The 24,180-nt window shown below is 43.1% G+C and overlaps 3 protein-coding genes across 3 annotated transcripts; 2 read left to right on the top strand and 1 right to left on the bottom strand.

Moving 5' to 3' along the window:
- Positions 1 to 6,382: 6,382 nt before the first annotated feature.
- On the bottom strand, positions 6,383 to 10,695 carry srp19 (signal recognition particle 19). Its single transcript, XM_055039872.1, has 5 exons — positions 10,520 to 10,695; positions 9,343 to 9,418; positions 9,177 to 9,248; positions 8,975 to 9,083; positions 6,383 to 7,031 (listed from the first exon to the last, which is right to left on the bottom strand). Exons 1-5 carry the CDS (start codon positions 10,555 to 10,557, stop codon positions 6,901 to 6,903), a joined length of 426 nt encoding a protein of 141 aa, XP_054895847.1. The 5' UTR covers positions 10,558 to 10,695; the 3' UTR covers positions 6,383 to 6,900.
- A 902-nt stretch (positions 10,696 to 11,597) lies between these two features.
- Positions 11,598 to 19,732, top strand: LOC129365993 (serine/threonine-protein phosphatase 2A catalytic subunit beta isoform). Its single transcript, XM_055039576.1, has 8 exons — positions 11,598 to 11,984; positions 15,153 to 15,191; positions 17,398 to 17,568; positions 17,844 to 18,017; positions 18,092 to 18,181; positions 18,249 to 18,410; positions 18,589 to 18,707; positions 19,041 to 19,732. Exons 1-8 carry the CDS (start codon positions 11,883 to 11,885, stop codon positions 19,111 to 19,113), a joined length of 930 nt encoding a protein of 309 aa, XP_054895551.1. The 5' UTR covers positions 11,598 to 11,882; the 3' UTR covers positions 19,114 to 19,732.
- A 585-nt stretch (positions 19,733 to 20,317) lies between these two features.
- Positions 20,318 to 23,715, top strand: zgc:101664 (uncharacterized protein LOC450064 homolog). Its single transcript, XM_055039056.1, has 3 exons — positions 20,318 to 20,377; positions 21,429 to 21,979; positions 22,844 to 23,715. The coding sequence occupies exons 2-3, from the start codon at positions 21,509 to 21,511 to the stop codon at positions 23,045 to 23,047; spliced, it is 675 nt and encodes a 224-aa protein (XP_054895031.1). The 5' UTR covers positions 20,318 to 20,377; positions 21,429 to 21,508; the 3' UTR covers positions 23,048 to 23,715.
- The last annotated feature ends 465 nt before the right edge of the window (positions 23,716 to 24,180 follow it).

The raw sequence follows: 24,180 nt of genomic DNA, 5'->3' as shown, positions 1-24,180 counted from the left end.
TCTGTTTTAAACATAATTTTTATATTTTTGTCCACAAATATTAATATCCCAGTGAAGAAATGGGAACCTTGTGTTTCTGCACAAGTTGAATGTTTTCATTTATTTTAAAACCTAAAAATAAAATACATCAATAAATGAATGACACCAGATTTCTGTAATAAATATTTATCAATAATTCAGTTTTCTTTTTAAAAACCTATTTGAACATTTGTAAACTGGTTTATTTATTTGCCCTGAATGTAAAAGTGTCTCTTAGTAAACGATGCAGATCCCTGATCATATTTTAATGTTTCCTTCATGTTTGCAGAAATTTAATGTTTGATCTGAAACTTTACAGATTTATGTTTTTAGGAAACAAAAAGATGAAAATTAAAGGATTGATTTGAAACTTTTCACTTTGGGATGTTTTCACATTTCACTGCATTTAAAAACTAAATGAAAATGAAAAGTTTGAATTTATTGTGTATTTTTTTAAAGTCCCATTTCAGACGTCAGATATTTACATACATCCGGCCATATTGGGTCAAAGTTCTGCGGCTACATCATGACGTTTCCTCCTGTGGGAGGATCTGATCTGATAAAAACCAAACTCAGCTTCATGGTCTTCATCTTCATCAGCTCAGGTCCCTCCAGGCTGTTTCCCTCCAGGCTGATTCCCTCCAGGCTGATTCCCTCCAGGTTGATTCCCTCCAGGCTGAGGTTCGGTTTGCTGTCTGACTGTTTCCATCATCTTGCTGCTGCAGCATCATGGCGCCTCGCAGACTGGCGCCGCTGAGCCTCCTGGTCATCTTCGGCCTCCTCATCCTCTCCACCGGTACGACCTGCAGAACGCTAGAGGAGAATTTTAATGATTGATTACTGATTATTGATGGAGTTTTGTTGAGTGATCTGTGTGTTTCTGCTGCAGAGGGGAGAGGCGTTCAGGAGAAACTGAATCCTGATTTCACAGCTGGAAGTTTCCTCAGAGGAAAAGATGAACATCTGGAGAGAAGCAGGTCAGAATCTGTTTTATTACAGAATTTATTATTGATAGAGATGATTGATAACTCATGTTTGTTATGAGCTGAGAGCCGACCAATCACTGAAATAATTAATTAATTTCAGAAAACTGGAAAAGTTTTTAAACCTGATTTAAATTGGATTATTTCATATGTATTTCTGTAAAAGCTGAAATGATTTGCTACTGTCATTTTTAATTTGTTTTTATCATTTATAGATAAAAACTAAATCCATTTCTCCTTCCAGACTGATTCCTTATCAGCTGCTCCACAATGAAAAGGTGAAGATTTTATTCATCCATAACTTTATATTAAATGTGTTTTACATGGGAAATATACAATATGAGATCAAAAGATGATTTTATTTTAAGTTAAATTAGAGTCTCTGCAGTAGAATAGTAACTAATTACATTTACTTGAGTGAAGTTACTGAAAAAACATTTTGTGCTACGTTGCACTGTTTACTTTTATTTTAGTAATTTTATTATGAAATATTTTTACTTTCACTTGAGTAAAATTTCTGGACTTTTTTCCCACTGTATGAAAATCAAATACATTTGAATCAGAGACAGACACACACCTGCACTTCCTGTTAAAGTTCTGTAAGTTTTTTTAATCAAAACAATTTGATTTAGAAACATTTTCTTTTGTTACTTTTTTGTGACAAAAAAAATGAATTATTGTCATTTTCTCTCTCAAAGTGCAGAAAGTTTGGTAACACTTTATTTGACGGGTTGTGAATAAGACTGTTATGACACTGTTATAAATGTAACACCTGTCATAAACATGAGTAAGACTTCTATCGCTGCTCTGCAACGAACTGGGATGAAATAATCCCATAGGACGGTCGAAAATAAAAAATATGGTTTTTAAACGAGTCGATTATGAAGTGAGGGATTTTAATCTGATCTCTGTTTTATTCTGAGTGTCACTTTTAGAAACATGAAGCTGTTCGCACTTTTGTTTGGATTTAACAGAAGAAAATTATCAAAAATATTCTCCGTGACTTCATGCATGAAGTTCAGTTAAAGGTTCGTAAACCTGAGAGGTTCAGGCCCAGACTGAAAAGCGAAGAACTGTTTCCTATCCTGATCCAGTGGGAAGAGCAGGACCTGGAACTGAGCCTTGAGGTACTCCAGATTTAAATGTATTCCAGGCGTCTTCATTTGGAATCGGCTTCATTTTCCTCTTTGACCCAGACAGAAAATAAAAGACCAGAAACTGATTCATCAGCAGGACGACGATGTTCATTCAGGGCCGGTCAAATGCTTTTTGGGGCCCAGATGCTTCACCGACTAGTGAAATAAAACGACACAAATTTACAAATAACTTTTCAACAAGGAACAGGATTTTGTTTCCAGGAGATAAATCCTTAATATGAATAAAAAAGTTTCAGTTCCATTGGTGGATTTTTCCACTTCTAATAAAACATTTTTCCATCTTATAGATGAAATAATCAACCAGTAGAACAAGGAGTTTTACATCAATGTTAAGAAATGATGGACTTGAGACATTCTACATCTGAATGAAGTTATTTTTGTTTATTTCAGCTGCTCTAAAATATCAACCAGAAATCAGATCAAAAGTGACATTTTGTGTTTTGCAGTGTATTTAAGTGTCATATTATTTATTCAGTTATTTAAAGTAACTTCAGCTGATAAACATTATATTTACAGTAAACAAGTTGTGAAGTTTGATCTTATATAAATATTATATAAATATATGTCATTATATAAATATTAATCATTATTTATTTATTGACAAAAATCAATATTTAAATTATTTTCATGTTTAATAGAATTTTGTTTGTATAAATTAACCTTGTTTTAAATATTTATATTTTAATCAAGTTTGCTCGGTGCTTATAGAGCCCGACTCTGGGTTTATCCCATCCAGAACCGCAGCAGAACCTTCCCGTGTTCTGACCAAAGCTTGTTTGGTTTCCAGGTTCTGGACGCCTTCTTGGTTGCTTCTGACCAGCAGACAACGGCGGACCCGCTGCAAAGAGCTGTGGATATCTCTCCCAGCTCCACTCAGGAAGTTCTGGTTCCGACCCACAGCACCGACCCATCAGATGGAAACACCAGACTGGAAAATGGGTCTGAACTGCAGCACCGTCTCCCGGTCAGCAGAAAGCTCTTTCACAACCAGACAGTCTGTGAGTCAGAACCCGACCAGAACCCTCAGATGAATCAAGTAGCTCATGAAGCCGACCCGGTTTCCAGAACCTCCAGAACCGGCCTGAGCCCAGATGATCCCCTGGTAGAGTTTGACCAGCAGCAGATCATCATGTTAGCAGACGATGAGGTGGTGAGAGCAGCTGCAGCTTCTCTCTACCGCAAACATCCAGCGGTCAGTTCGCTTCACGCCGTCCGTTCCCAGCACAGAGTCTGGGGGGTCAAAGGTCAGGTTGCACCTCTGTCGGAACGCAGCAGCCTGGTTCTGGTGGGTCATGGAGCCAGAGAGCCTTCAGGAGAGATGAAGATATCAGGGTACAGCTACCAAGACGTGGCCAGGATCATCCAAAGCGGCTCCAGGATCGGCCAGAAGATCCAAACTACTGCAGTGGTGGCCTGTGGCGTGGGATCGGACCGCCGCTTCCCACAAGCTCTGCTGCAGGCGCTGCGTGAAGCCGGCCTGGAGACGGAGCTGCACCTGTGGAAGACCGCCGTCCAGGTGGCGGAGACGGGAGACGTCCTGAGTCAGGACGGAGCGCGGTGGAGATCTGGAGATCACACCAAGAAGCTGGTTCTGACCGTCGGCCCGACCGGAGAGATCAGGAGGAGGGACGACGGCCGCCGCACCGGGCAGGAAGTTCCACCAATCAGACGGCGCTGCTGGGCGACGGAGACGATGAGCTGAACTTCAGAGAACAATGGCCAACAGCAATAAGAAGTTTCATTGATCAAAACATCTATAAGGACGTTGTTTCATATCTAATCGATCCAAAAAATGCTCAAAAACAACAAAATGTTAAAACAGAATATGTCAACAAAGTCAGAGATACCTTGAGGATCCTTGAAGGTTTGACGTGGGGATTATTTTATCCAGAGCCCCCTGGTGGCGGCGGTGCAGCACAACAACTAAGGAGACTGGAGGATCCGGATCTGAACAGGTTCGTCATATGGAATAGAGACACGCAGGGAGACGCCTGGTCAGACAACAACCATAAAGAAAATGTTCTCCGGAGATGCTATGTGATTGAAACAGGAAGTGACATCAGAAACATCATCCGTCACTTTGCAAAGGACGGAGAGAACGATAAATCCTACCTGCTGATCAGTGATTGGCTGTTCCTGGTCCTAAATGACGCTCTGTATGTTCATCCAATAGGAAAGCGGATCAGAGATGGTGAAGACGGTATTCGTGAATCTGTGAAGGGTCTGATTGAGCTGCAAAACAGGAAGAATATGGAAAATTATAACAAGATTAGGGGCCAAATCAAGGAATTTGGGAGGAAAAATTTTGTTAGTATGGTGAGGAAGATTTTCCAGAATGAGTCCCTCTACTATGACTTCAACACAGAGTTCTTCTCAGTCTGGTACTTCACTGCTTCAGTCATCGCTGAATCTGCCAGGAACTTCCGGACGTTTCCTTTGACCCTCATGGCTCTGAGTATGAACGACAACAGGTTCTGGTTTAATGACGATTACATCACCATGGCGGCCGGCGGCAGCTGGCTGAACAAGCCGCTGCGGGGCTTCAGCGGCTCGGCGGAGGGATACAAGGAGAAACTGGCCGCGCTGCTGGGAGAGAGTACACCATGATGAGAGCCTGGCAGCAGACTGTCGAGAAGAACCAGCAGGGGGAGGACGAGTTCACAGCCATGGCTGAAGCTGCACAAGAGCTCAATGTGCTGAAGAAGGAGGAGATGGAGAAGTTCATCAGTGATTGCAGAGACTTTGTTAATGCTGTGAAGAACCAGCAGAATCTCCCATCAGCGTCTGGCAGCTCCCAGCATCAATGAAGGTCCAACATTCAACCTGAAGGTCAATAAATGACCAGAAATACCATCAAACTGGGCCCAGTTACTGCCATGACAGCATTAATGATTCATATTTCATGTTAACACATGATGCTGTCTGAACGCTTCACTGGTTTAATAAAAAGTTTGATTCATTTCATCATGTCTGTTTTCAATCTGACTAAAGTTTCTGTCTTCATCTCTAACAGCTGAAATTAAACAGTTTTTTCTCCCGTTATAAATTTTATAAATATTTAATATTCATCTTTAAATATTCACCAATAGTTGTTTTTTTAATCATTTCATGTTTAATTCTGCAACCATAAATCTACTAAACACTGAATTATATAGTACAGAAAATTGATTAAATGTTTATTTACTTCATTAAATACAAAAACATTTATTTAAGAAAAACTAGATTAAAATCTGTTCATGTTGAACAGATTCTGGACGGGATAAACCCAGAGTGGGTGTGAGCCTGGAGTCTGGAGACAGTGGTGGAGCAGAGGACACTGTCCAAACTCAGTCCTAGAGGACACTGTCTAAACTCAGTCCTAGAGGACACTGTCCAAACTCAGTTCAGTCCTAGAGGACACTGTCCAAACTCAGTTCAGTCCTAGAGGACATTGTCTAAACTCAGTCCTAGAGGACACTGTCCAAACTCAGTTCAGTCCTAGAGGACATTGTCTAAACTCAGTCCTAGAGGACACTGTCTAAACTCAGTCCTAGAGGACACTGTCCAAACTCAGTTCAGTCCTAGAGGACACTGTCTAAACTGGGTTCAGTCCCTCAGTAAAAGGTTCGTCTCACTGGTTTGTTCAGCTGAGGATTAAAAACTCCTTTGTCCTTCAGGCCTCCAGACTCTGTAATGCTGCTACCCCTGGGAGGGGCAAGAGTGGGAGACGGGGTAACTAGTATTTGTACATATTTAAGCACTTTCTAGACCTCTTTTAGTGGTAAAGTCTCCAGTTGTACGACCTTAATGCTGTGTGGATGTGAAATCATGTGTGAGCCACAGACAACCTCAGCTTCCCTACAGGATTAATGAAGTTGAAGCTAACTCAACGTTACGGCTCTGAATCTGGACTGAGTTTCTGCTCACGGTGAGAAACTTTAACAATATTGAAAGAGGCAAAAATAACTTGAGAAAATGTGGACAAAGTAAAAAAAAAAACATGTTTAACATCTGAGTAACATGAAGTGCTCTTATTTTGATATTTCCAACAGGAAGTGTTCCCGTAATGTTGCAGCTAGCTTAGCAGTGAGAGGTCAGAGGTCAGGTGTGTTTGCCAGAGTTACAGCAGCGTTTAGTTCAGTGGTTGTTATGAAGCTACAGCGAACATGAACTGATTGTTGTTCTCCGTTAACATCCCATAATAGTCCACCAGCAAATTTACAACAGAACGGCCTAGTCAAAGTCTTTGATATTGGATTTTTTTTTTATTATTTTAGGTCAGTTTTTGCTCAACAGTTTCAAATTGTTTTACTGAAATTCAAAGTTTTCTGTTATTTTTAGAGATTTGAACAACAGAAAGTTTCCTGTTTATAAAAATCAACAGAAATTTTCATAAAATGAAAAACATCTGAACTCTGACAGTCAGCTAAAGGTTCAGTTCGTCTTTCTGTAACAAACGAGGAAACAGTGAAGCTCAAACAAATGAATATTAAAGCTCCAGATGTTTGGCTGAGTGACAGAAACCAGGAGATGAAATCAAACGTTTGTTTAAAGATTCATAAACATTTTATCTGCTTCTACTGAAGAACTGAAATCTGCTGGATGAGAAACGTCCAGCTTATAGTTAAAGATGGAATGATGAATATTTAACAGATGAATTCTGTAGAGGATTTTAAACTTCTAGAGAAAATGAAAACAAGCAGCTGGAGTTTCAGGATTCAGTTCAGTCCAACTCAGATTCAACCTCAAGAAGAAGTTTGAGGTCATTTCTTCTTCTTCTTGCTCTTCTTGCCCCCCTCGCCCTGCTGGCCGCTGCTGTCACTTCCTCCGCTCTTCTGGGTTCGAGTCTTTAGTTTGGGGATCATCTCAGCGACGTAGAACATCACGTCCTTCCCTGGAGAGAAGAACATCCTCTGGTTATGTTTGAACCCAAACGGTCGGTTCGGTTCTGGTTCTACTGCAGAAAATCATCATGACTGAAAACTTTACATCCAGTTGTGCATTTAGAGGCTGGAGGTAAAAAACAGAATGAGGAGAAAAACTGGGATGGATAAGAAAATAAAAGTCATGATGCTAAATAACTTAGCATCATTAACTGCACTGTGAAATTACCTTGCTTAGCAGAGCCGACTTTTAGTTAGCACTTTAGCATTAGCTTTAGCAGAGCGAATGGTTCTGATCAGTGTTTAAGAGATAGCGCAGCAGCCGGGTTCCGGTCGGAACCAGCAGCAGCCGGGTTCCCGTCGGAACCAGCAGCAGCCGGGTTTTGATCACAGTCCGGGTTTGGATCTTCTCCAGATGTTAGAGGAACATCTGTCTGAGACACGACAGCTTCTCTCCAAGACGATTTAAAACTGGACTGCAAAGCCTGGCTGAGGAAGAGGAGGAGGCTGAGGAAGAGGAGGAGGCTGAGGAAGAGGAGAGGCTGAGGAAGAGGAGCAGGCTGAGGAAGAGGAGAGGCTGAGGAAGAGGAGCAGGCTGAGGAAGAGGAGGAGGCTGAGGAAGAGGAGCAGGCTGAGGAAGAGGAGCAGGCTGAGGAAGAGGAGCAGGCTGAGGAAGAGGAACAGGCTGAGGAAGAGGAGCAGGCTGAGGAAGAGGAGCAGGCTGAGGAAGAGGAGGAGGCTGAGGAAGAGGAGCAGGCTGAGGAAGAGGAGGAGGCTGAGGAAGAGGAGCAGGCTGAGGAAGAGGAGGAGGCTGAGGAAGAGGAGGAGGCTGAGGAAGAGGAGCAGGCTGAGGAAGAGGAGGAGGCTGAGGAAGAGGAGAGGCTGAGGAGCAGGCTGAGGAAGAGGAGCAGGCTGAGGAAGAGGAGCAGGCTGAGGAAGAGGAGCAGGCTGAGGAAGAGGAGGAGGCTGAGGAGCAGGCTGAGGAAGAGGAGCAGGCTGAGGAAGAGGAGCAGGCTGAGGAGCAGGCTGAGGAAGAGGAGCAGGCTGAGGAAGAGGAGCAGGCTGAGGAAGAGGAGGAGGCTGAGGAAGAGGAGAGGCTGAGGAAGAGGAGAGGCTGAGGAAGAGGAGCAGGCTGAGGAAGAGGAGGAGGCTGAGGAAGAGGAGAGGCTGAGGAAGAGGAGCAGGCTGAGGAAGAGGAGCAGGCTGAGGAAGAGGAGTAGGCTGAGGAAGAGGAGCAGGCTGAGGAAGAGGAGCAGGCTGAGGAAGAGGAGCAGGCTGAGGAAGAGGAGCAGGCTGAGGAAGAGGAGCAGGCTGAGGAAGAGGAGCAGGCTGAGGAAGAGGAGCAGGCTGAGGAAGAGGAGGAGGCTGAGGAAGAGGAGCAGGCTGAGGAAGAGGAGCAGGCTGAGGAAGAGGAGCAGGCTGAGGAAGAGGAGCAGGCTGAGGAAGAGGAGCAGGCTGAGGAAGAGGAGCAGGCTGAGGAAGAGGAGCAGGCTGAGGAAGAGGAGCAGGCTGAGGAAGAGGAGCAGGCTGAGGAAGAGGAGCAGGCTGAGGAAGAGGAGCAGGCTGAGGAAGAGGAGCAGGCTGAGGAAGAGGAGCAGGCTGAGGAAGAGGAGCAGGCTGAGGAAGAGGAGCAGGCTGAGGAAGAGGAGGAGGCTGAGGAAGAGGAGGAGGCTGAGGAAGAGGAGCAGGCTGAGGAAGAGGAGCAGGCTGAGGAAGAGGAGCAGGCTGAGGAAGAGGAGGAGGCTGAGGAAGAGGAGCAGGCTGAGGAAGAGGAGCAGGCTGAGGAAGAGGAGCAGGCTGAAGGACAGATTAGGAAGCAGAAGCGTTCTCTGATGGATGGAGGAGGTTCTCCTGGGTTTCGTGTTCTGGACGTTTTGAAAAGCTTTCAGAGTTTTTAGCTTCTGAGCTGCAGGAGAGGAAAATCCAGGCAAAGCGCCACCTGCTGGAAACTTACGGGATCTGAACTTGTCCTGACACAGACTGCCGTCCGTCTGCTTCAGCTGGACTCTGACCCGACCTCTGAACTGGACGTCCCGGTTCCACTCCCTGGGATGCATCTTGTTCTGGAAGACAAGCGAAACCAGAACAGAACCAGGACGGATCAGGCGCCGAGTTTGGACCCGGAAGCCTCTGTGAGGGATGCGGTCTGGTTCTACCTCCACGTAGACGTTCATTCCTGCAGCCGTCAAAACGTCACGGATCTCTGCGCAGGACGGGTTCTCCACTCCCTGGAGACAAAGCAGGAGCAGCTCAGTCAGCGCCCAGTCAGTACTGGGTCGGTACTGGGTCGGTGCCGCCAGCTGCCCCGACAGAAAGACAAACCTTCTCTGTGGGGATCCTGCGTCCCTCAGCCAGCGTCTTCTTGCTGTTGATGTAGACGGGATAGACGCAGATGAACCTGAAACACGGCGGATCAGATCAGGTCTGACATCAGACTGAGCTGATGTTAATCATCATTATGATTAAAAGATATTTACATGATAAAACCTTAAATTAATCTCTAAACTCATTAACTCAGTTGTTTTGTGTGACTTGCCCATGTTGTGGTTCAGGCTTCAGGAAAACATTTCATCAAACTACAGTCAGTCCAACACACAGCAGCTCTGATTTGTTCCAAATACACAAATTAATCAACCAAGTTTGGCTTTTGTAGAAATATTGTATCTAAGATACCAAATAATTAACTTTTATTTAGCCAAGCTTTAACACAAAACCTTAAAAAGATGTTTTAGTCTTTCTCCAAGCAACAGGAATGCTGGACAAGCGTCTGGAAATCATTTCCTTCATCTGTTTTAATGTAACAAGGTTTTTAAAAGAGCACTGCTTAATTATTTAATCATAACCTTTTATTTTAACTCAAATAAAGTAGGTCCAAATATAAAACCCTGAGGCGCTTCACAGAATAATTTATATATACACCAGCCCAAATGATCACTTTTTAACAGAACCAAATAAAACATTTCTGTTCAGTTGCTTAATAAATTTGAATTCGGTCAGGTTTTCCCCAGTAGATCCTGTAGGATGGAAACACGAGAGAAACTTTATATAGTTAAAGAAGAACATTAAAGTCTCTAAACGCCTGGAAGTTCAAACCGACTTTCTGAAGGAAAATGGACAGGCTTTCATTCAATTTTTAGAAATTATCTCACATTAAGAAAAAGATAAGTTTGAAATTCGGAATAACACTTGAATTATCTGTGGTTATAATCCTGAAACACAATAAAACGTAGAAGAGATAATACACGTCATGCCAAGGAGCTCAGAGCCAAGCCAAACTTCATGGAAAACCACCAAAGTTTGTATCATCTGTCAACTAAAATCTGAAATAATCTATGCCGAATTACAGAGAGAGGTTCATATCGACCTGTTTGCAGAAATTCGAGCAGTTATCTAATAAAGGTGACCATATTCTGTTGTTTTATTAAATCCACCGGGGCTTCTATGGGGATTCAGCTGGTTGAGGAGCTAGCTCCGTTAGCTCTAGCTGAGCTGTACTTACCTCTCTTTATCAGCGGGGTTTTCAGTCAGATGAGCCATAGTTGGAGTTAAAGCTACACCGACAAAAAGACCGGTTTGATCTAAGTTCTCAACTCATTAAAGTCACGTGAAGAAGATTTTTTTTTCAGGTGCGGTAAACACGCAGCTGACTGGAAGCTAATGGCTTCTTCTTCAAGCTTAGCGTGGTCTGTGAGACACCCTGGCGGCTTCATAGTGCCACCATGCGGCGACATAGAAATTCACAACGAATTCCTACTAAACTACAGGAATAGAGCCAGGATAAAAATAATGTTTCTCTTCTCTTATTTTAACACAAACTTGATTGTTCTAATACTATTTTTTATCTGCAGAACTATTAACTTCACTGAATTAGTTCACTAATCAGCTGAATTTAGTTCAGCTGAATTAGTTAATTCGCTGAACTAACTAATTCAGCAAATTAGTTCAGGTGAATGTAGAGTAAGCAGATAAGAAGTTTAGTGGGCTTCTTTTCTTTTCTTTTTTTAAAGTACAGTAGATGCCTGACTGTACTTATTAGAACATCTAGTAAGTAGATGTCCTACCTGTCCAAGGTGCACCTTTCCATTGATAAATCTTGTGCTTTTTGGCTGAAATTTTAAATTTGACAAACAAATAGGTAGACAACCTTCTTTTACGATTTCTTTACAATTTTTCTAAAATCATTGAACAGGCTGTTCAGTTATTTATTTCACGTCTGGTTGATTGTAATTCACTTTATTTTACCAAAAGCCAGTGTTGACTAAGCCGTCTCCAAACCAATTAAATGGTGCTATTTTATTTTTTTTTATCAATTTTAAACACTTTGGTTCACCTAACAATTATTTTTAAGTGCTATGAAAATACATTTTTGATTGTTATTATTATAGTGATATATTCAAAAGTAAAAACATATTTTTACTTGAAAAGGTAACTTGAAAACAAACGTTTTTCACTCCATTAATGTCGCTCTGCTTTAATGCAGCTCTACGTTGGCGCCACCTAGCGCTCCTTTGCAGTTCACGCCCTCTCCACTTGGCGTCGCTGCTGAGTCGAATCTGCGCAAAGGTAGAGTACCCGGATGTTATTGCAGCTAGCTCTTTTAGCCTCTGCGACGCCGCTCCGTTCTGCCGCATCGGGGACTTTCGATGCTTTTGGCTCCCGCAGCTCTCAGAAACAGTTTTTAATGTCGGGTAGTTAACACACCTGGTTTATAATGACAGACGTGATCTGAAGGTATCGATATTTTTCGGTGTAGTTGTTGAATTTGTTCGCTGTTCGGCGGGACTGGGTTTGGTATAACAATACGCGGAGCTGAAGCCAGGGGCTGAAACGCAGATTGGTTCAGTTTTAACACAGCTGCCGTCATGGAGGACAAAACTTTCACTAAAGAGTTAGACCAGTGGATTGAGCAACTCAACGAGTGCAAGCAGCTGACAGAGAACCAAGTCCGGACGCTTTGTGAGAAGGTAGGTACTCCCGTCTGATTCCACTGACCTCCATTTCATAGTAGGCCCCATCGGCTCGGTCTAATTCCTGGAAAGGCAGTTACGTTGAGGGTTTTTGGCCCAGTTTTAGAGCCGCCACACGGAGCTCGACGGTGTTTGTGTGCCGTGTTGAAGATAAATCACGACCAGTCTTTCAGTTTTTTTAGGTAAACGTGTATATATAAAGATATTTATGAAACCACAAATTAAAAACTGACGGGCCGAAAATGCGCACCCTATTCACCCATCAAATAGACGCAGCCCATTTTACCATCCGTTAATTAAACCAACTAGATTTTGCCTTTCCTTATCCGCTGAAACGCCCTTATTTCCAGTATGTATTGGTTTCAGAAGCTCAGTGACCAGCGGATCGGTTAATGTGACGCCGTCCGGCTCCACCGCACCCTCCCCGGATCGATCAGAGGTTTTATTGCATAAAGCTGTCCGGCCTCCCAGACTTTAGACGGCTCCAGCGTGGTGCTGCAACTGAAATAAATACATTTAGAGCCGTTCAGCTCTGAATCACCGTCCTTATGAACCCCAACATACGGCTTTCTGAAAAGTGGCAGGATGTTTGTGGCTGTCAATCCATGAATGATCAGCTGCGCTGGCTGAAGGAGGAACAGGCCACACATAAAATCTGGAGCTTTATTCCTGGGAAAAGAAAACATTTACTACTTTATATTTAAAAGATTTATTGTATAAATCTAAAAACTCAGTCGTTTTACAACAACTTTAAGCAATATTTCATCATGTTTCCACCGTGATGTCATAGTTTGAGTTGAACTTCATGGGATTGATCAGCTGATTGGATCTGGTCTATTAAAGGGAGAACCTGAAAAATGAAGCGCTGCTGATTTTCTCTAGAGGCACATTGTAGTTATTAGGCCTTTTCACTAATTATTAAAATTTCTTCTGTGTGTAATAATTATTGTACCCCAATTTAACTTGAATAGTCAAGTCAGTCATAATTAAGTGTATGAATTACTGCTTTGACTACAACTGTTTTTACAATAAAGTTCCCCCTGATCAGTTATCTGTACTGGTTGATTAAAGTTTCATTAATGGTAGAACTAGTTGGTGTTTTGCGTATTCTCTGCATCTATAAGCAGCAGCAACATAAATCCAACAAACTCCCAAACAGGAAATGCTTTGCTGTTTTTGGTTTCCAATGAAACGGCAAACTCTGCTCATAGATTTCTTTGAGAAACCAAATTTATTCACATTAATTTTTAAAACATTAGAGAGAAACTGAAGCTTGTGAAGTCAAAGTGTCTAAATGCAACGCTTGACATGCTATTGGCTAGCACCAGTCCTTTTCTTGGCTGATTGGCTGTACGGCGACGAGCCGCCGTCAGGCTGTAGACGTTAGCTTCTGCTGCAGAGCAAAGACTGTTTCCAGTCTGCGTATTAATTAGGAGAGCTCCAATTTATCAGCCAGCCAATTATTGGTGCTGATTTCCTTAATTTTGGGGGATCAGTGTGAAGTTGATTTTATCCACCGATGTTATCAACGTTGGCAAAGGTCTAAAAACCAACCGACCAATTACCGTCTGCACATTTACAGCTGACAATAGCCACCCCATTGTTGCCAATTCAGCAACTTTCTTGATATATTGAGCAACATTTGAGACTAAAAAATGGTATCGGCCAAAATCATAATCGGTAAGTTAGGCTTTTTAAAAGATCTGGAATCGGCCAGAAAACTGCAATCGGTGCAGCCCTAGTATTAATACATGTTATAGTGGAGTTGGAGTTTGAACTTTTAAAAAGTCATATTTAGGGTCTCCAGAAGAAACAGATGAGAAGAAATACATTTTTGTTTTTGTTAAAAGTTTAATGAAAACATCAAAGAACAAAGAAATTCATATCTGATCCATCTCTGATGCTGACTTAGCTTTCAGCTCGGTTTAATACAGATCTATGTGAAACAGATCTGTTATCAGACTGAATATGAACCAGGAGGCAGCGGCCATGTTGGACTGACACTGAGCCGCCCTCCAGAACCACTTCCATCCAGTCTTATTATTTTAATAACCAGAAATATGATCTGTAGTAATCTCTGATCATCTCTGATGGACCCGGATCGTTCCTGTTGATCAGGCCTAAAGGTCAGTCGAGGAGTTATTATTATTTACACATTCATATGTAAATAATAGTCTGAAAACATCAAACCTGCAGAGAAAACCATGTTTCTCCTCTCAACACCAGCAGGTATCAGAATCAGTTTTACTATAATTAATAACTGATCTATGGATCTCATGCTTATGGACAGATGTGCGAGTTCAGAACCGGTTATGAACCAGAACCTGAGAGTGGTTTTTAAAACATCAAATGGTTCTGAACATGAAGATGAGGTCAAATATGTTCCTGTTTTATTGAAGTCATATCGGTGTTGGTAAACCAGCTGCTCAGTCTGACGCCGGTTTTATTCCCCATAAAAACAAATTTAGATTGAAGCAAATTAAAAATAATTTTTAAAATAAATAAAGACTCTCAGAAAGGGAAGGTGGTTCTGTTCTGTTCTGACCCGACCCGGAACAGATCGTCTGTTTGTTCCTTCAGCTCTGGAGGGAAAATAAAGCGTTCATCGGTTAAATTGTAAATAATTCCTTTTATTCCCCTAAATTAGTCAAACAGAGAATGAAGGAAAATGAACAATGAATCAGCAGCCCTGCGTTTATTATGGGATGTTTGACCAACTCCAGTACAAACTGATCGGCCAATCAGACGCTTTGTCGGCCATGTTTGTTTTGGTCTGAGGCTCAGGGAAGCCGACTGTCATCCTCATGATCCAGCATCTAATAAATAGGTTAAAAAATAAGTTATTATTAATTATGAGACAATAATATCAGTTTGTTTATGCTGGTTCATCATAGCGGTCATAATATTAAATATTTTATCATTTGAAAATAAAGCATCATGGAGGTTTCCTGACACCCAGCAGAGGTCGTGACCTTTAGCCTTTCTTCTGCTGCTGTTCCGATAAACATCGGATCATTCGGGCTCCACTGGACCAGCTTCATGTCCTCCATGGGTGGTTTCCATGGAAACCGGTCGGTTCTGACCCTGTAACAGAAGGATGTGATGAAGTTGTGATTGATCCATATCCTGATATTGATTATTGATCTGATTGTGTTTTCCTTTCAGGCGAAGGAGATTCTGACCAAGGAGTCCAACGTCCAGGAAGTGAGTTAATTTCTCTGAACCGGTTCTGGTCACAGTGACCCAAACAGGTCGGGACAGAACCAGCATGGGTCTAGGCCAGGGGTCGGCAACCCGCGGCTCCAGAGCCGCATGTGGCTCTTTAGCGCCGCCCCAGTGGCTCTTTGGAGCTTCATCAAAAATGTTTGAAAATGGGAAAAGATGGGGCTGGGAAATATATTTTTTGTTTTATTATGGTTTCTGGAGGAGGACAAACACAACACAATCATTCTTAACGATTTCCAATGCTATAAAAATGTGTAGAAGAAACATTCAATTCTACAATTCTTGGACCGAATCCTCTGCATTCGTTGCCAGTGTGGAAGAATCGCCTGAATGTTTGGTCTGCCGCGACAAGTTGTCAAATATCGAAAAGAGTACCGTACTTTCTGGAGCGCATCTCAATAATAGCCGAAATTACAAATTTTTTTGGAGAAAAAAAACCCTGAAAACATACATAAATAAGGGATACAGTAATTTTCATCAGTATACATTTAGAATGACACTCAGTGATATTGTTTTGTGTCGGGTCGTGTTGCTCATGGCTGCTTTGTGTTACTGTTGCACTGACTTGCTTGGCATGTGCACAGAAATTGAACTTAAACTCTATTAATTTAATTTTATATACTTTCCGTTTTCAAAAGGCTGCCGTTTTATTACACTCCGTTTGTTGTTTTTTTGATCACACACTTAACGGTAATTATTCACAAAGAGCGATCGTCGTTATGCAAACTGCATTTGGGGGCAGATTTTCTGTGTTCCAAAAAGGGAAAAAAATGACACTTTCCCTGTCGCTCTTCATAATAAAAATATCAAAAATCTGATTTCTTTATTGCATTTCTTTAATTTTGTAAATGCGTTCATATTGTAACAGAAGGTTAACTTAAAGCTCCATCGTACAACAGAAGAGTCACGTGATGCGTCATTCCTTCCAGGACGCACTGCTGGGAAAATAAACATTTAATCATGAACACTAATTATATATACACTTAGTCATTTTGATAATACGCTAATATAATCACCTAGAGCCTGTTTTGCCTTATATACGGCTTTTACTTTTTTGCGGCTCCAAACAGATTAGTTTTTTGTTTTTTGGGTCCAATATGGCTCTTTCAACATGTTGGGTTGCCGACCTCTGGTCTGGCCTCTGAAACATAAATTATTAATCTATTGATCCAAACGGTGGCGACCAATCAGAACTCGGCAAACAGACTCCACCACAGAGGAGGAAATGCTGGAGGAGGGATTGGTGAGGTTCTGGTTCTGAACCGGGTCCAGTCCTCACCCAGCCAGTCCTGTTCCCAGACAACAACAGATTCCTCCTGTAATGCAGTGTAGCAGTGACATCACTTCCTGTTGGGGGTCAAAGTTCAACTGATTAAAATCATTTTTATTTCCATTTATTGATCCTCATAAAACATTGAAATCTTTTATAGATTAACTTTTGCCAGTAAACATCCTGGAGTTTCTGTCTCAGTCCAGATGAACCGTTTCCTCGGAGACGAGACAGCGGTCCATTAAAGGTTCTGGTAGAACCCGACCGCTCTGGGCTCTGGCAGGAATAACATGGTGTGTCTGGGAATTACTCCCCCTGCAGGAAGGATGTAAGAACTACATCTGATTCTGTCTAAAATAAAACAATAATTTTTTTATGTTTATGAAAAACATATCAGTTTGAGTTCAGAAATGATCTGAACTTAGTTTAAAACTAGGAATTAATCTGAATGATAAATTGATTATTGAAATAATTTAGAAATTAAATTCACTTTAGAAAATAAAATGTTTTCTTATTGACAAAGGGAATTAAATTATTAGTTCATTCTCATCTTTTAATGTAGTTCTAATATTGTCTAAAAAGGCTCAACTGGTTAAATGAAAAATCTGCAGAACCTATCAATTTTTAAATCTAAATTACTCACTGCAGAACTATTGAAAATGTATTTAAGTGAATAATAATTTATTCATTTAGAACTTTGTTGGATTTGGGTCATATGTGGTTTTGTTCTGAAAATTTGAACAGCTGGAAAATTGAACGAGATGAACAAGAATCAGCTGGTTTATGTAGTTATTAATATTAAACATCTGATGTCTTTTTCACTGTTGAGTCTTAAAGACGTTTGTCCTGGTTTGTGTAGTGGTGCGAGGCGGCCATGTTTCCCAGGTTGTGTCTAACGCTCCGCTCCCCCTCCAGGTGCGATGCCCGGTGACGGTGTGCGGCGACGTTCACGGTCAGTTCCACGACCTGATGGAGCTGTTCAAGATCGGAGGGAAGTCTCCCGACACAAACTACCTGTTCATGGGCGACTATGTGGACAGAGGCTACTACTCTGTGGAGACGGTCACCCTGCTGGTCACGTTAAAGGTAACGCTGCCTTCTCAGCAGAGGTCAGAGGTCGTTCTGCAGCTTTAGTGCTGCTCCTGTAAGCTGATCAGAGTCCATAGGAAGTGATGTCAGACAGGAAGAGCAGCTGCTGGTGACCTCAGAATCACTGAGTCGTCATCCAAACTGCTTCCTGGATCACAATCACATCCTGAGGTTCTGATGTGTTCACTGAGCAGGAACAGAGTCAGGTTATTCAGTGTTTGACCTGATTGGCTGGAATGGAGCCTTGACATCCAGCTTGCCTCACCCTCCAGGTGCGCTTCCCGGAGCGAATCACCATCCTGCGGGGGAACCACGAGTCCCGGCAGATTACGCAGGTCTACGGCTTCTACGACGAGTGCCTGAGGAAATACGGCAACGCCAACGTCTGGAAGTACTTCACAGACCTGTTCGACTACCTGCCGCTCACCGCGCTGGTGGACGGCCAGGTGAGGGCGCCGGCGAGGCAGGAAGGGGTCGCTGCGTTGTTAGCCTAAAGCTAATGTGTTCCTGTCTGCTCCAGATCTTCTGTCTCCATGGAGGCCTGTCTCCGTCCATCGACACTCTGGACCACATACGGGCCCTGGACCGCCTGCAGGAGGTCCCACATGAGGTACATGCTCCCCCCATTTGCCCCCCATACCCTCTGTCTGCCGGCTGTAACTCTTGGTGTCCCTCAGGGCCCCATGTGCGACCTGCTGTGGTCCGACCCGGACGACCGCGGCGGATGGGGCATCTCCCCCCGCGGCGCCGGCTACACCTTCGGTCAGGACATCTCAGAGACGTTCAACCACGCCAACGGCCTCACGCTGGTGTCCCGCGCCCATCAGCTGGTCATGGAGGTAACCGTGGCAATCACACCACTGAAGATTGTGAAGCAGATGTTCTGTGAACGACGTTGCAGTTTGTTTGGTTGGAGGATTAAATCATGGAGTCGAAGTGAAACGAACACAAGAGATGTGAGCGTTAGAGCTGAGAACGATGCGTTCAGGGCCTGACTGATCTGTCTCCGTCCATCAGGGCTACAACTGGGGCCACGACAAGAACGTGGTGACCATCTTCAGTGCTCCCAACTACTGCTACCGCTGTGGCAACCAGGCGGCCATCATGGAACTGGACGACACCCTCAAATACTCTTTGTGAGTCGACCTGCAAGAAGTTCCCTTATTCAGGACTGACACTATTATTATTTATCTGCATCCTAATGAATTTCTAGTGGATAAAATAAGATCATTTATTGTGCCAATTATTTTATCCAAAAAATGTATCATATCCAAATAATCAATTACTAAAATAATCAATTGCGGCCTAATATTCAGTTGTTCCACCTGTGACACAGAAATGATATTTAATTTTTATTCTAGTAAATTTTCAGGGTAATTTAACTTTTATTTTTTTCATATTTGGATGAACTGAATGTTTTTCATGTGACTTCCTGTCAGCTGATTGTAACTGAATGTTTTCGTCCTCAGCCTGCAGTTTGACCCCGCCCCTCGCCGCGGTGAGCCTCACGTGACCAGACGCACGCCCGACTACTTCCTGTGAATGTCCCGCCCCCTTCCTGTCCGTCATCCACCAACAGCCCCGCCCCCACACACACCTTTCTCACCCCCGCCCCTTCTCATTTTGGATGGAAAGAAGTTATTAATATTTCTGATGATGATGATGATGATGTTTCTGTACCAGGGAGATCCTGATTGGCTGATAAATTTTAAGCTCACAGAGAAGCGACCTCCTCTGCAGCCGTGTTGTCGATATGCTGTCATTAATGCTGTGCTTCTGGGGAGAAAACACCTAAACTATCATCTATTTTAGTTTTTCCTTTTCCTTTCTTACATGTCTGAGAAAAACAAGATAATAAAACGACCGACGTGGACCAAATGTGCCATAATCAAATCCTTTTACAACATCGCAGGTTTCTTGTCTTCTTCTTTTTTACACCTCTCTATAACCCGACATGACGTCACCACACATCTGATGGCAAATGTGCTTTTTTTCTGTTGCAACATCATTTTAAGATATAAAGATATAGGAACAAAAAAGTTTGCTTCAAGTAGTCCAGCTGTCAGTTTTAGGTGTCCAGGCTGCAGCCGGTGGTCATCTCAGCAACTATATTACTGTAAGACAACAGACGTATGAAATAAAATGTCCTATTGACAAACTACTGCAGCCTCCGTCTCTTCTGCTCTCGCTGCCCAGCAGTAGCTACAAACTACAGATTCTGCTTCATGTAGTTCAGCTGTGCTCAGCATTAAACTGAGGAAAAACCTCCAGTAGCAGTCAGTGATGCAGTGACTCCAGAGACCTCTGACTGAAGACTTGCTGTATCCTTCCAGCTGCACGGCATCCAGAACCAGAGGGAATAAATACCCAAACGTTTCAACCAGAAAGAGAACAGATCAGAACCAACCTGTTGTTCTATCATATCCAAATAAATCAATTATATTTATTTTTTTTGTTTTATTTTAGTTATTTTGTTTTATAAAACGAAGCAAGGGATTTTACAAAATGAGTTAAAAATTCTACACCTACTAAAAATAGCATACCTGAAAAGAGTCAGCATATTTGAAAGAATTGTATTGAAAGTTTAATAAAATGTGAAATCTAAAACAATCTCTTAATCAGCTATCCTGTTCTCGTAAGTTATTTGCCTGCCTCTTTTGCCCTTCCCAACATGGCGGACCCGTTGAGATAAGCAGACTTCCGGTGAAGCTGCTGGAATTACGGAAAACTCGCGAGAATTCACATAAAACGACGTCAACTTCCAAGATGGCGCCGGTTGTTCGTGTCTAGAGTCCAAATTGTTCTGGTGTGTATGAAACATAAAACATGTCTGCTCTGTTTCTGTAACAGCTCAGCTTTATGTTTACTGTTTTTGGCTCGTGTGAAGGTTGTTCCTGAGCCAATAATAATCTGCTAGCAAGCTAGCGGCTAAGCTGTAAATATTAGCTTTCAGCTGTTTTTACAACTATTATCGTGTTTATTATCAATGTTTCCAGCTGAAACTCAGTTCTACTCCAACATTAGAAATATTGTGTGATGAGAATCCAAACAAGGTTAAAGTAGCTTCTGGTATTTTCGCCGCTGAAACCAGAGACTAGAAAGGATCATCTGCTGTGTTTAGTTCTACTTTATTTGGTTTTTTTTCTCTTCATTTTTTAATCCATTATATTCACAAAAATATCCCAGTGTTTTAAGTGAGCATTATTTTATCTGTGCTACAAAACCTTTCTCATGCAGCTTTATTTTTTAAATATTGACTGTTGATAAAAGACCCTGACAGTTCCCACTCCGGCCACAAGGTGGAGGACTTTTAACACAAGTGTGATGCCAGGAGTCCCGTTTAGTCTTTGGCCTTTAGCTTTTATTCTGCATCAGCAGCAAGCTAACCCTCCACAATAAAAATTAAATAGAAGCTAAAATATTTTGTAAATCTTCTTTTTTACAAGTCAAGTTCACAGGAAGTCATAAGGACTTAAAGTTTCATCAGGATATTTGACGGTAATAATTAGATGATGATAGAAGTGATGATAAAAACGTTATTATTTCTCCCAGAGGTTCTGCTCTAGAAAAGCATATTTCATTTTGGGATCAATCAAATATTTTTGAATTGATTAACTGTTTGTAATACGCTTAGTATTACAAATTAGTATCACTAAGCTGCTCAAAGTATCTCAGTTTAATCACATTTTCAAATTAATAAACATTAATTGATCATTTTTATTGAGTAAACAGTAGAGAAAATACTTAAAGAAACAAACGGTGAGTTTGTGTTTTGAACGTCATTAAATCAAAATTTTAATATGCTACTAAATGATGTGACAATACGTCTAACTTCGTGCGGCGGTGTGTCTCCTCAGCCTGGCTCTGTCTGAGCCGTCATGAGGAAGAGGAGGAAGAGGACCGCCGTCCCATTCGTCCTGTGACCCAGTCCCTCTGGATGGACCGTGTGGTTCTGCACTACCGGCCCGGCTCGGCGCTGCGCCTCTCCACCCTGCTGCAGCAGACTCAGAGGCTGCTGGAGCCGCCGGCCCTCCGGCCGCCGCCGGCCTTCAGGCCCTGGTTCCCCCGCGGCTCCGCCCACCGCCGGCCCATCAGACCGGCCAAACCACCTCCCCGCATCGGCCCAGCAGGGGGCGTCCCCACAGAGAACCAGCCTGGGATAACGGACTGGATGCAGGACGCGCCCGGCCGTGTCCAACTCGTGGCACCCGGAACCGGTCCAGGGACTGAAAGAGACGTCCCGGCGGTCAGGAGGTCCTGGAGCGTCTCCAGGCAGAGCGGAGTCCAGGTGGAGAGCCGCATGTCTCTGTCCTCCCGTCTCCGTCGCCTGGTGTCCCTCCACCGGCTCCACCTGCGCCAGCGCGCCAAGTGGGTCATCACCCAGCAGAACTGCAGCGACCTGGAGGAGGTGAGTGGCTGCAGGGGGCGGGGCTTCCACTGGACCTACTTCCTGATTGTTCAGTTAGAGGGAAACACACAAACCCATCCAGATGCTCTGAACACCTGGATGCTTCCTGTCCAGGTGGGACTGAGCTGACGTCAGGGACGGTTAGGCTCCTCCCACTGCGGCTGGACCATAAATCTATCAACCTTTCTCTTTTTGAAGATTTAATTTTTGTCAAATCTGGATGTTTCTCACCAACTCACTCCTTGGGTTGGTTTAGACACGAACTGACCAAGAACCGTCATCTGGTTTAATAAATGATTTTTACATATTTTGTTCATTTCAGGTCAGCTCACACAGAGAATTATTAAAATCAGTAAATGTCTTAAGATACTTTTTTATTTGTAATTTTGTTAAGAAAAAAATTAATCTGGAAATTTGAATTTGGAATAAAAGGAAAAGAGAAATTTAATTTTTAAGCCCTTCTCCTTTGGTGTTCTCCTCTCTGCCTGATCATAAATGAGATCCAGCTGATCAGAGCCGATCAGAACCAGAACTCTGACCCAGCAGATCAGAACCAGAACTCTAGCCGGTTTGTTTCTGCTGGGATTCTGGATCTTTATCACTTTTTTCCGCTGAGTTCATCATTTTGATCAGATTTCGTCCACTCAGCGATTTCCGTCTCTGTTTACATTGTACCACCTTTGACCCTGAGTCAGGTGATCCCTGAGGTCTGGTTCCTGGGTGATGCTGGACGGATTTAGGTAATAAAATAAAACCCAGTGTTGACCCGATCCGTCCGTGTTTCCCTGCAGTGATCGTCACCAGGAAACATTTTCTGAAACTGATGATGAGGAGCCTTGTCTTCCTCCGTCTCTGTCCCTCCAGGCCTGGCGCTGCCTGAGCCGCTCCGTCCGCCGCGCTGGGCTGCCGACCTGCAACGCCAACATCCAGCGGGAGCGGGCGGAGATCTGGGTGTTCTGCGACGTCCTGCACTGTGAGCAGGTGGGACGCCACCTGAAGGACGAGCTGTGGCTGGCGGGTCGGATCCACCTGGCCGTCCACCGGCTGGGGAACATCTTCAGCATGTAGCCCGGGTCCGGCTGGACAGAACCACCCAAACAGGAAACAACTCGGGCGATAACCTGGCTCATTCAGCCCAGCATGAATGTCACACCTTCATAAAACACATTTAGGTAGCGAGATAAATATTTAGCATGAAACGTAAATGTTTATCTTGTTAGCTGAACATGTAGAAGTAGCTTGCTAGCTGACTGCTAGTTACCAAGCTAAATGTGCTACATGTTCAGTAACCAGGCTACATATTTAGAAAAGGAAGTGACTCACTGTGACATTTATAGATGAAGGAATGATGTGGTTACAATGTTTTTCTCTCCATGACCGGATCAATATTCCAGATTGTTGCTCGGGTTCAGTGAGTTCTGCTGGAGTTGAAGCAGAACCAGAGATGAAGGAATCGGACCGCCAGACGTCCCTGATTGGGGCGAAGGTGGAGATTTTTATGGATTCATAAATTTGACCTGGATGAGTCGATGTTTCTACTGAATAAATCCCTGAACTCTGATCAATTTTATTTCTCTGCCTGAAATTCTGATGAACAGTTTTATCTCAGAAACATGTCTTTGTTTCCTCCTGTATAAATATGTAAATGTTTTTAAAGAATCAGTTTTTCTATTAATGAGTTGAGATGTGGTCTTATGATTTCTTCTGCATTTATTAATAAACTGCTCTTAATGGTTGCATTTTTCACTCTGCTATAAACAAAGCAGCTTGTTTTTCCACGCACAGCCCCGCATGATGTGCAGGCGGTTTGTTCTGGAAAGTCCGCAGCAGCAGTCACGTGACGCAGGAGTCTCCCAGTTTTCCTGACACAGAAATCACGCCCACGCAGCGGCTGTGGAAAGCCTGGGCTCGGTGAACACAGCAACCCCCACTCCGCCTTTGTCTGACAGCCCTGCACGCTGCTTTAATATGTAGGTTAGCGGATGTGACGTCAGGACCCAGCCCCCCGTGACCAGCTGTAATCTGGTCTTTGTAACGTTTCATCGCAGCGCATGCTGGATAAACAGTAGGAAAAAAATATATATGTATTTATGACTAGTAGTTCAACTTCACACCCTCAGCATCGCGATGCTAAGTTTTATGACATCCTCGCCCATGCAGCTTTTATTCTGAAGGTCTCGGCGGACTTGTTTGGTTCTGCT

The sequence above is a fragment of the Poeciliopsis prolifica genome, unplaced genomic scaffold (genome assembly GCF_027474105.1).
Source record: "Poeciliopsis prolifica strain line A6 unplaced genomic scaffold, Auburn_PproV2 SCAFFOLD014, whole genome shotgun sequence".
Classification (NCBI taxonomy): Eukaryota; Metazoa; Chordata; class Actinopteri; order Cyprinodontiformes; family Poeciliidae; genus Poeciliopsis; species Poeciliopsis prolifica.
The sequence above is the reverse complement of the archived record's forward strand: the minus strand, read 5'-3'. Positions and strand labels throughout refer to the sequence as shown.

Coding starts and splice junctions, on each gene's coding strand:
- srp19 (XM_055039872.1), bottom strand. CDS start 10,557: ATGGCTCATCTGACTGAAAACCCCGCTGATAAAGAGAG. Junction 9,419..10,519: donor AACCCCGCTGATAAAGAGAG/GTAAGTACAGCT, acceptor GCCGTGTTTCAG/GTTCATCTGCGTCTATCCCG. Junction 9,249..9,342: donor GCAGGATCCCCACAGAGAAG/GTTTGTCTTTCT, acceptor CTTTGTCTCCAG/GGAGTGGAGAACCCGTCCTG.
- LOC129365993 (XM_055039576.1), top strand. CDS start 11,883: ATGGAGGACAAAACTTTCACTAAAGAGTTAGACCAGTGGATTGAGCAA. Junction 15,192..17,397: donor AGGAGTCCAACGTCCAGGAA/GTGAGTTAATTT, acceptor CTCCCCCTCCAG/GTGCGATGCCCGGTGACGGT. Junction 18,182..18,248: donor TGCAGGAGGTCCCACATGAG/GTACATGCTCCC, acceptor GGTGTCCCTCAG/GGCCCCATGTGCGACCTGCT.
- zgc:101664 (XM_055039056.1), top strand. CDS start 21,509: ATGGACCGTGTGGTTCTGCACTACCGGCCCGGCTCGGCGCTGCGCCTC. Junction 21,980..22,843: donor ACTGCAGCGACCTGGAGGAG/GTGAGTGGCTGC, acceptor CTGTCCCTCCAG/GCCTGGCGCTGCCTGAGCCG.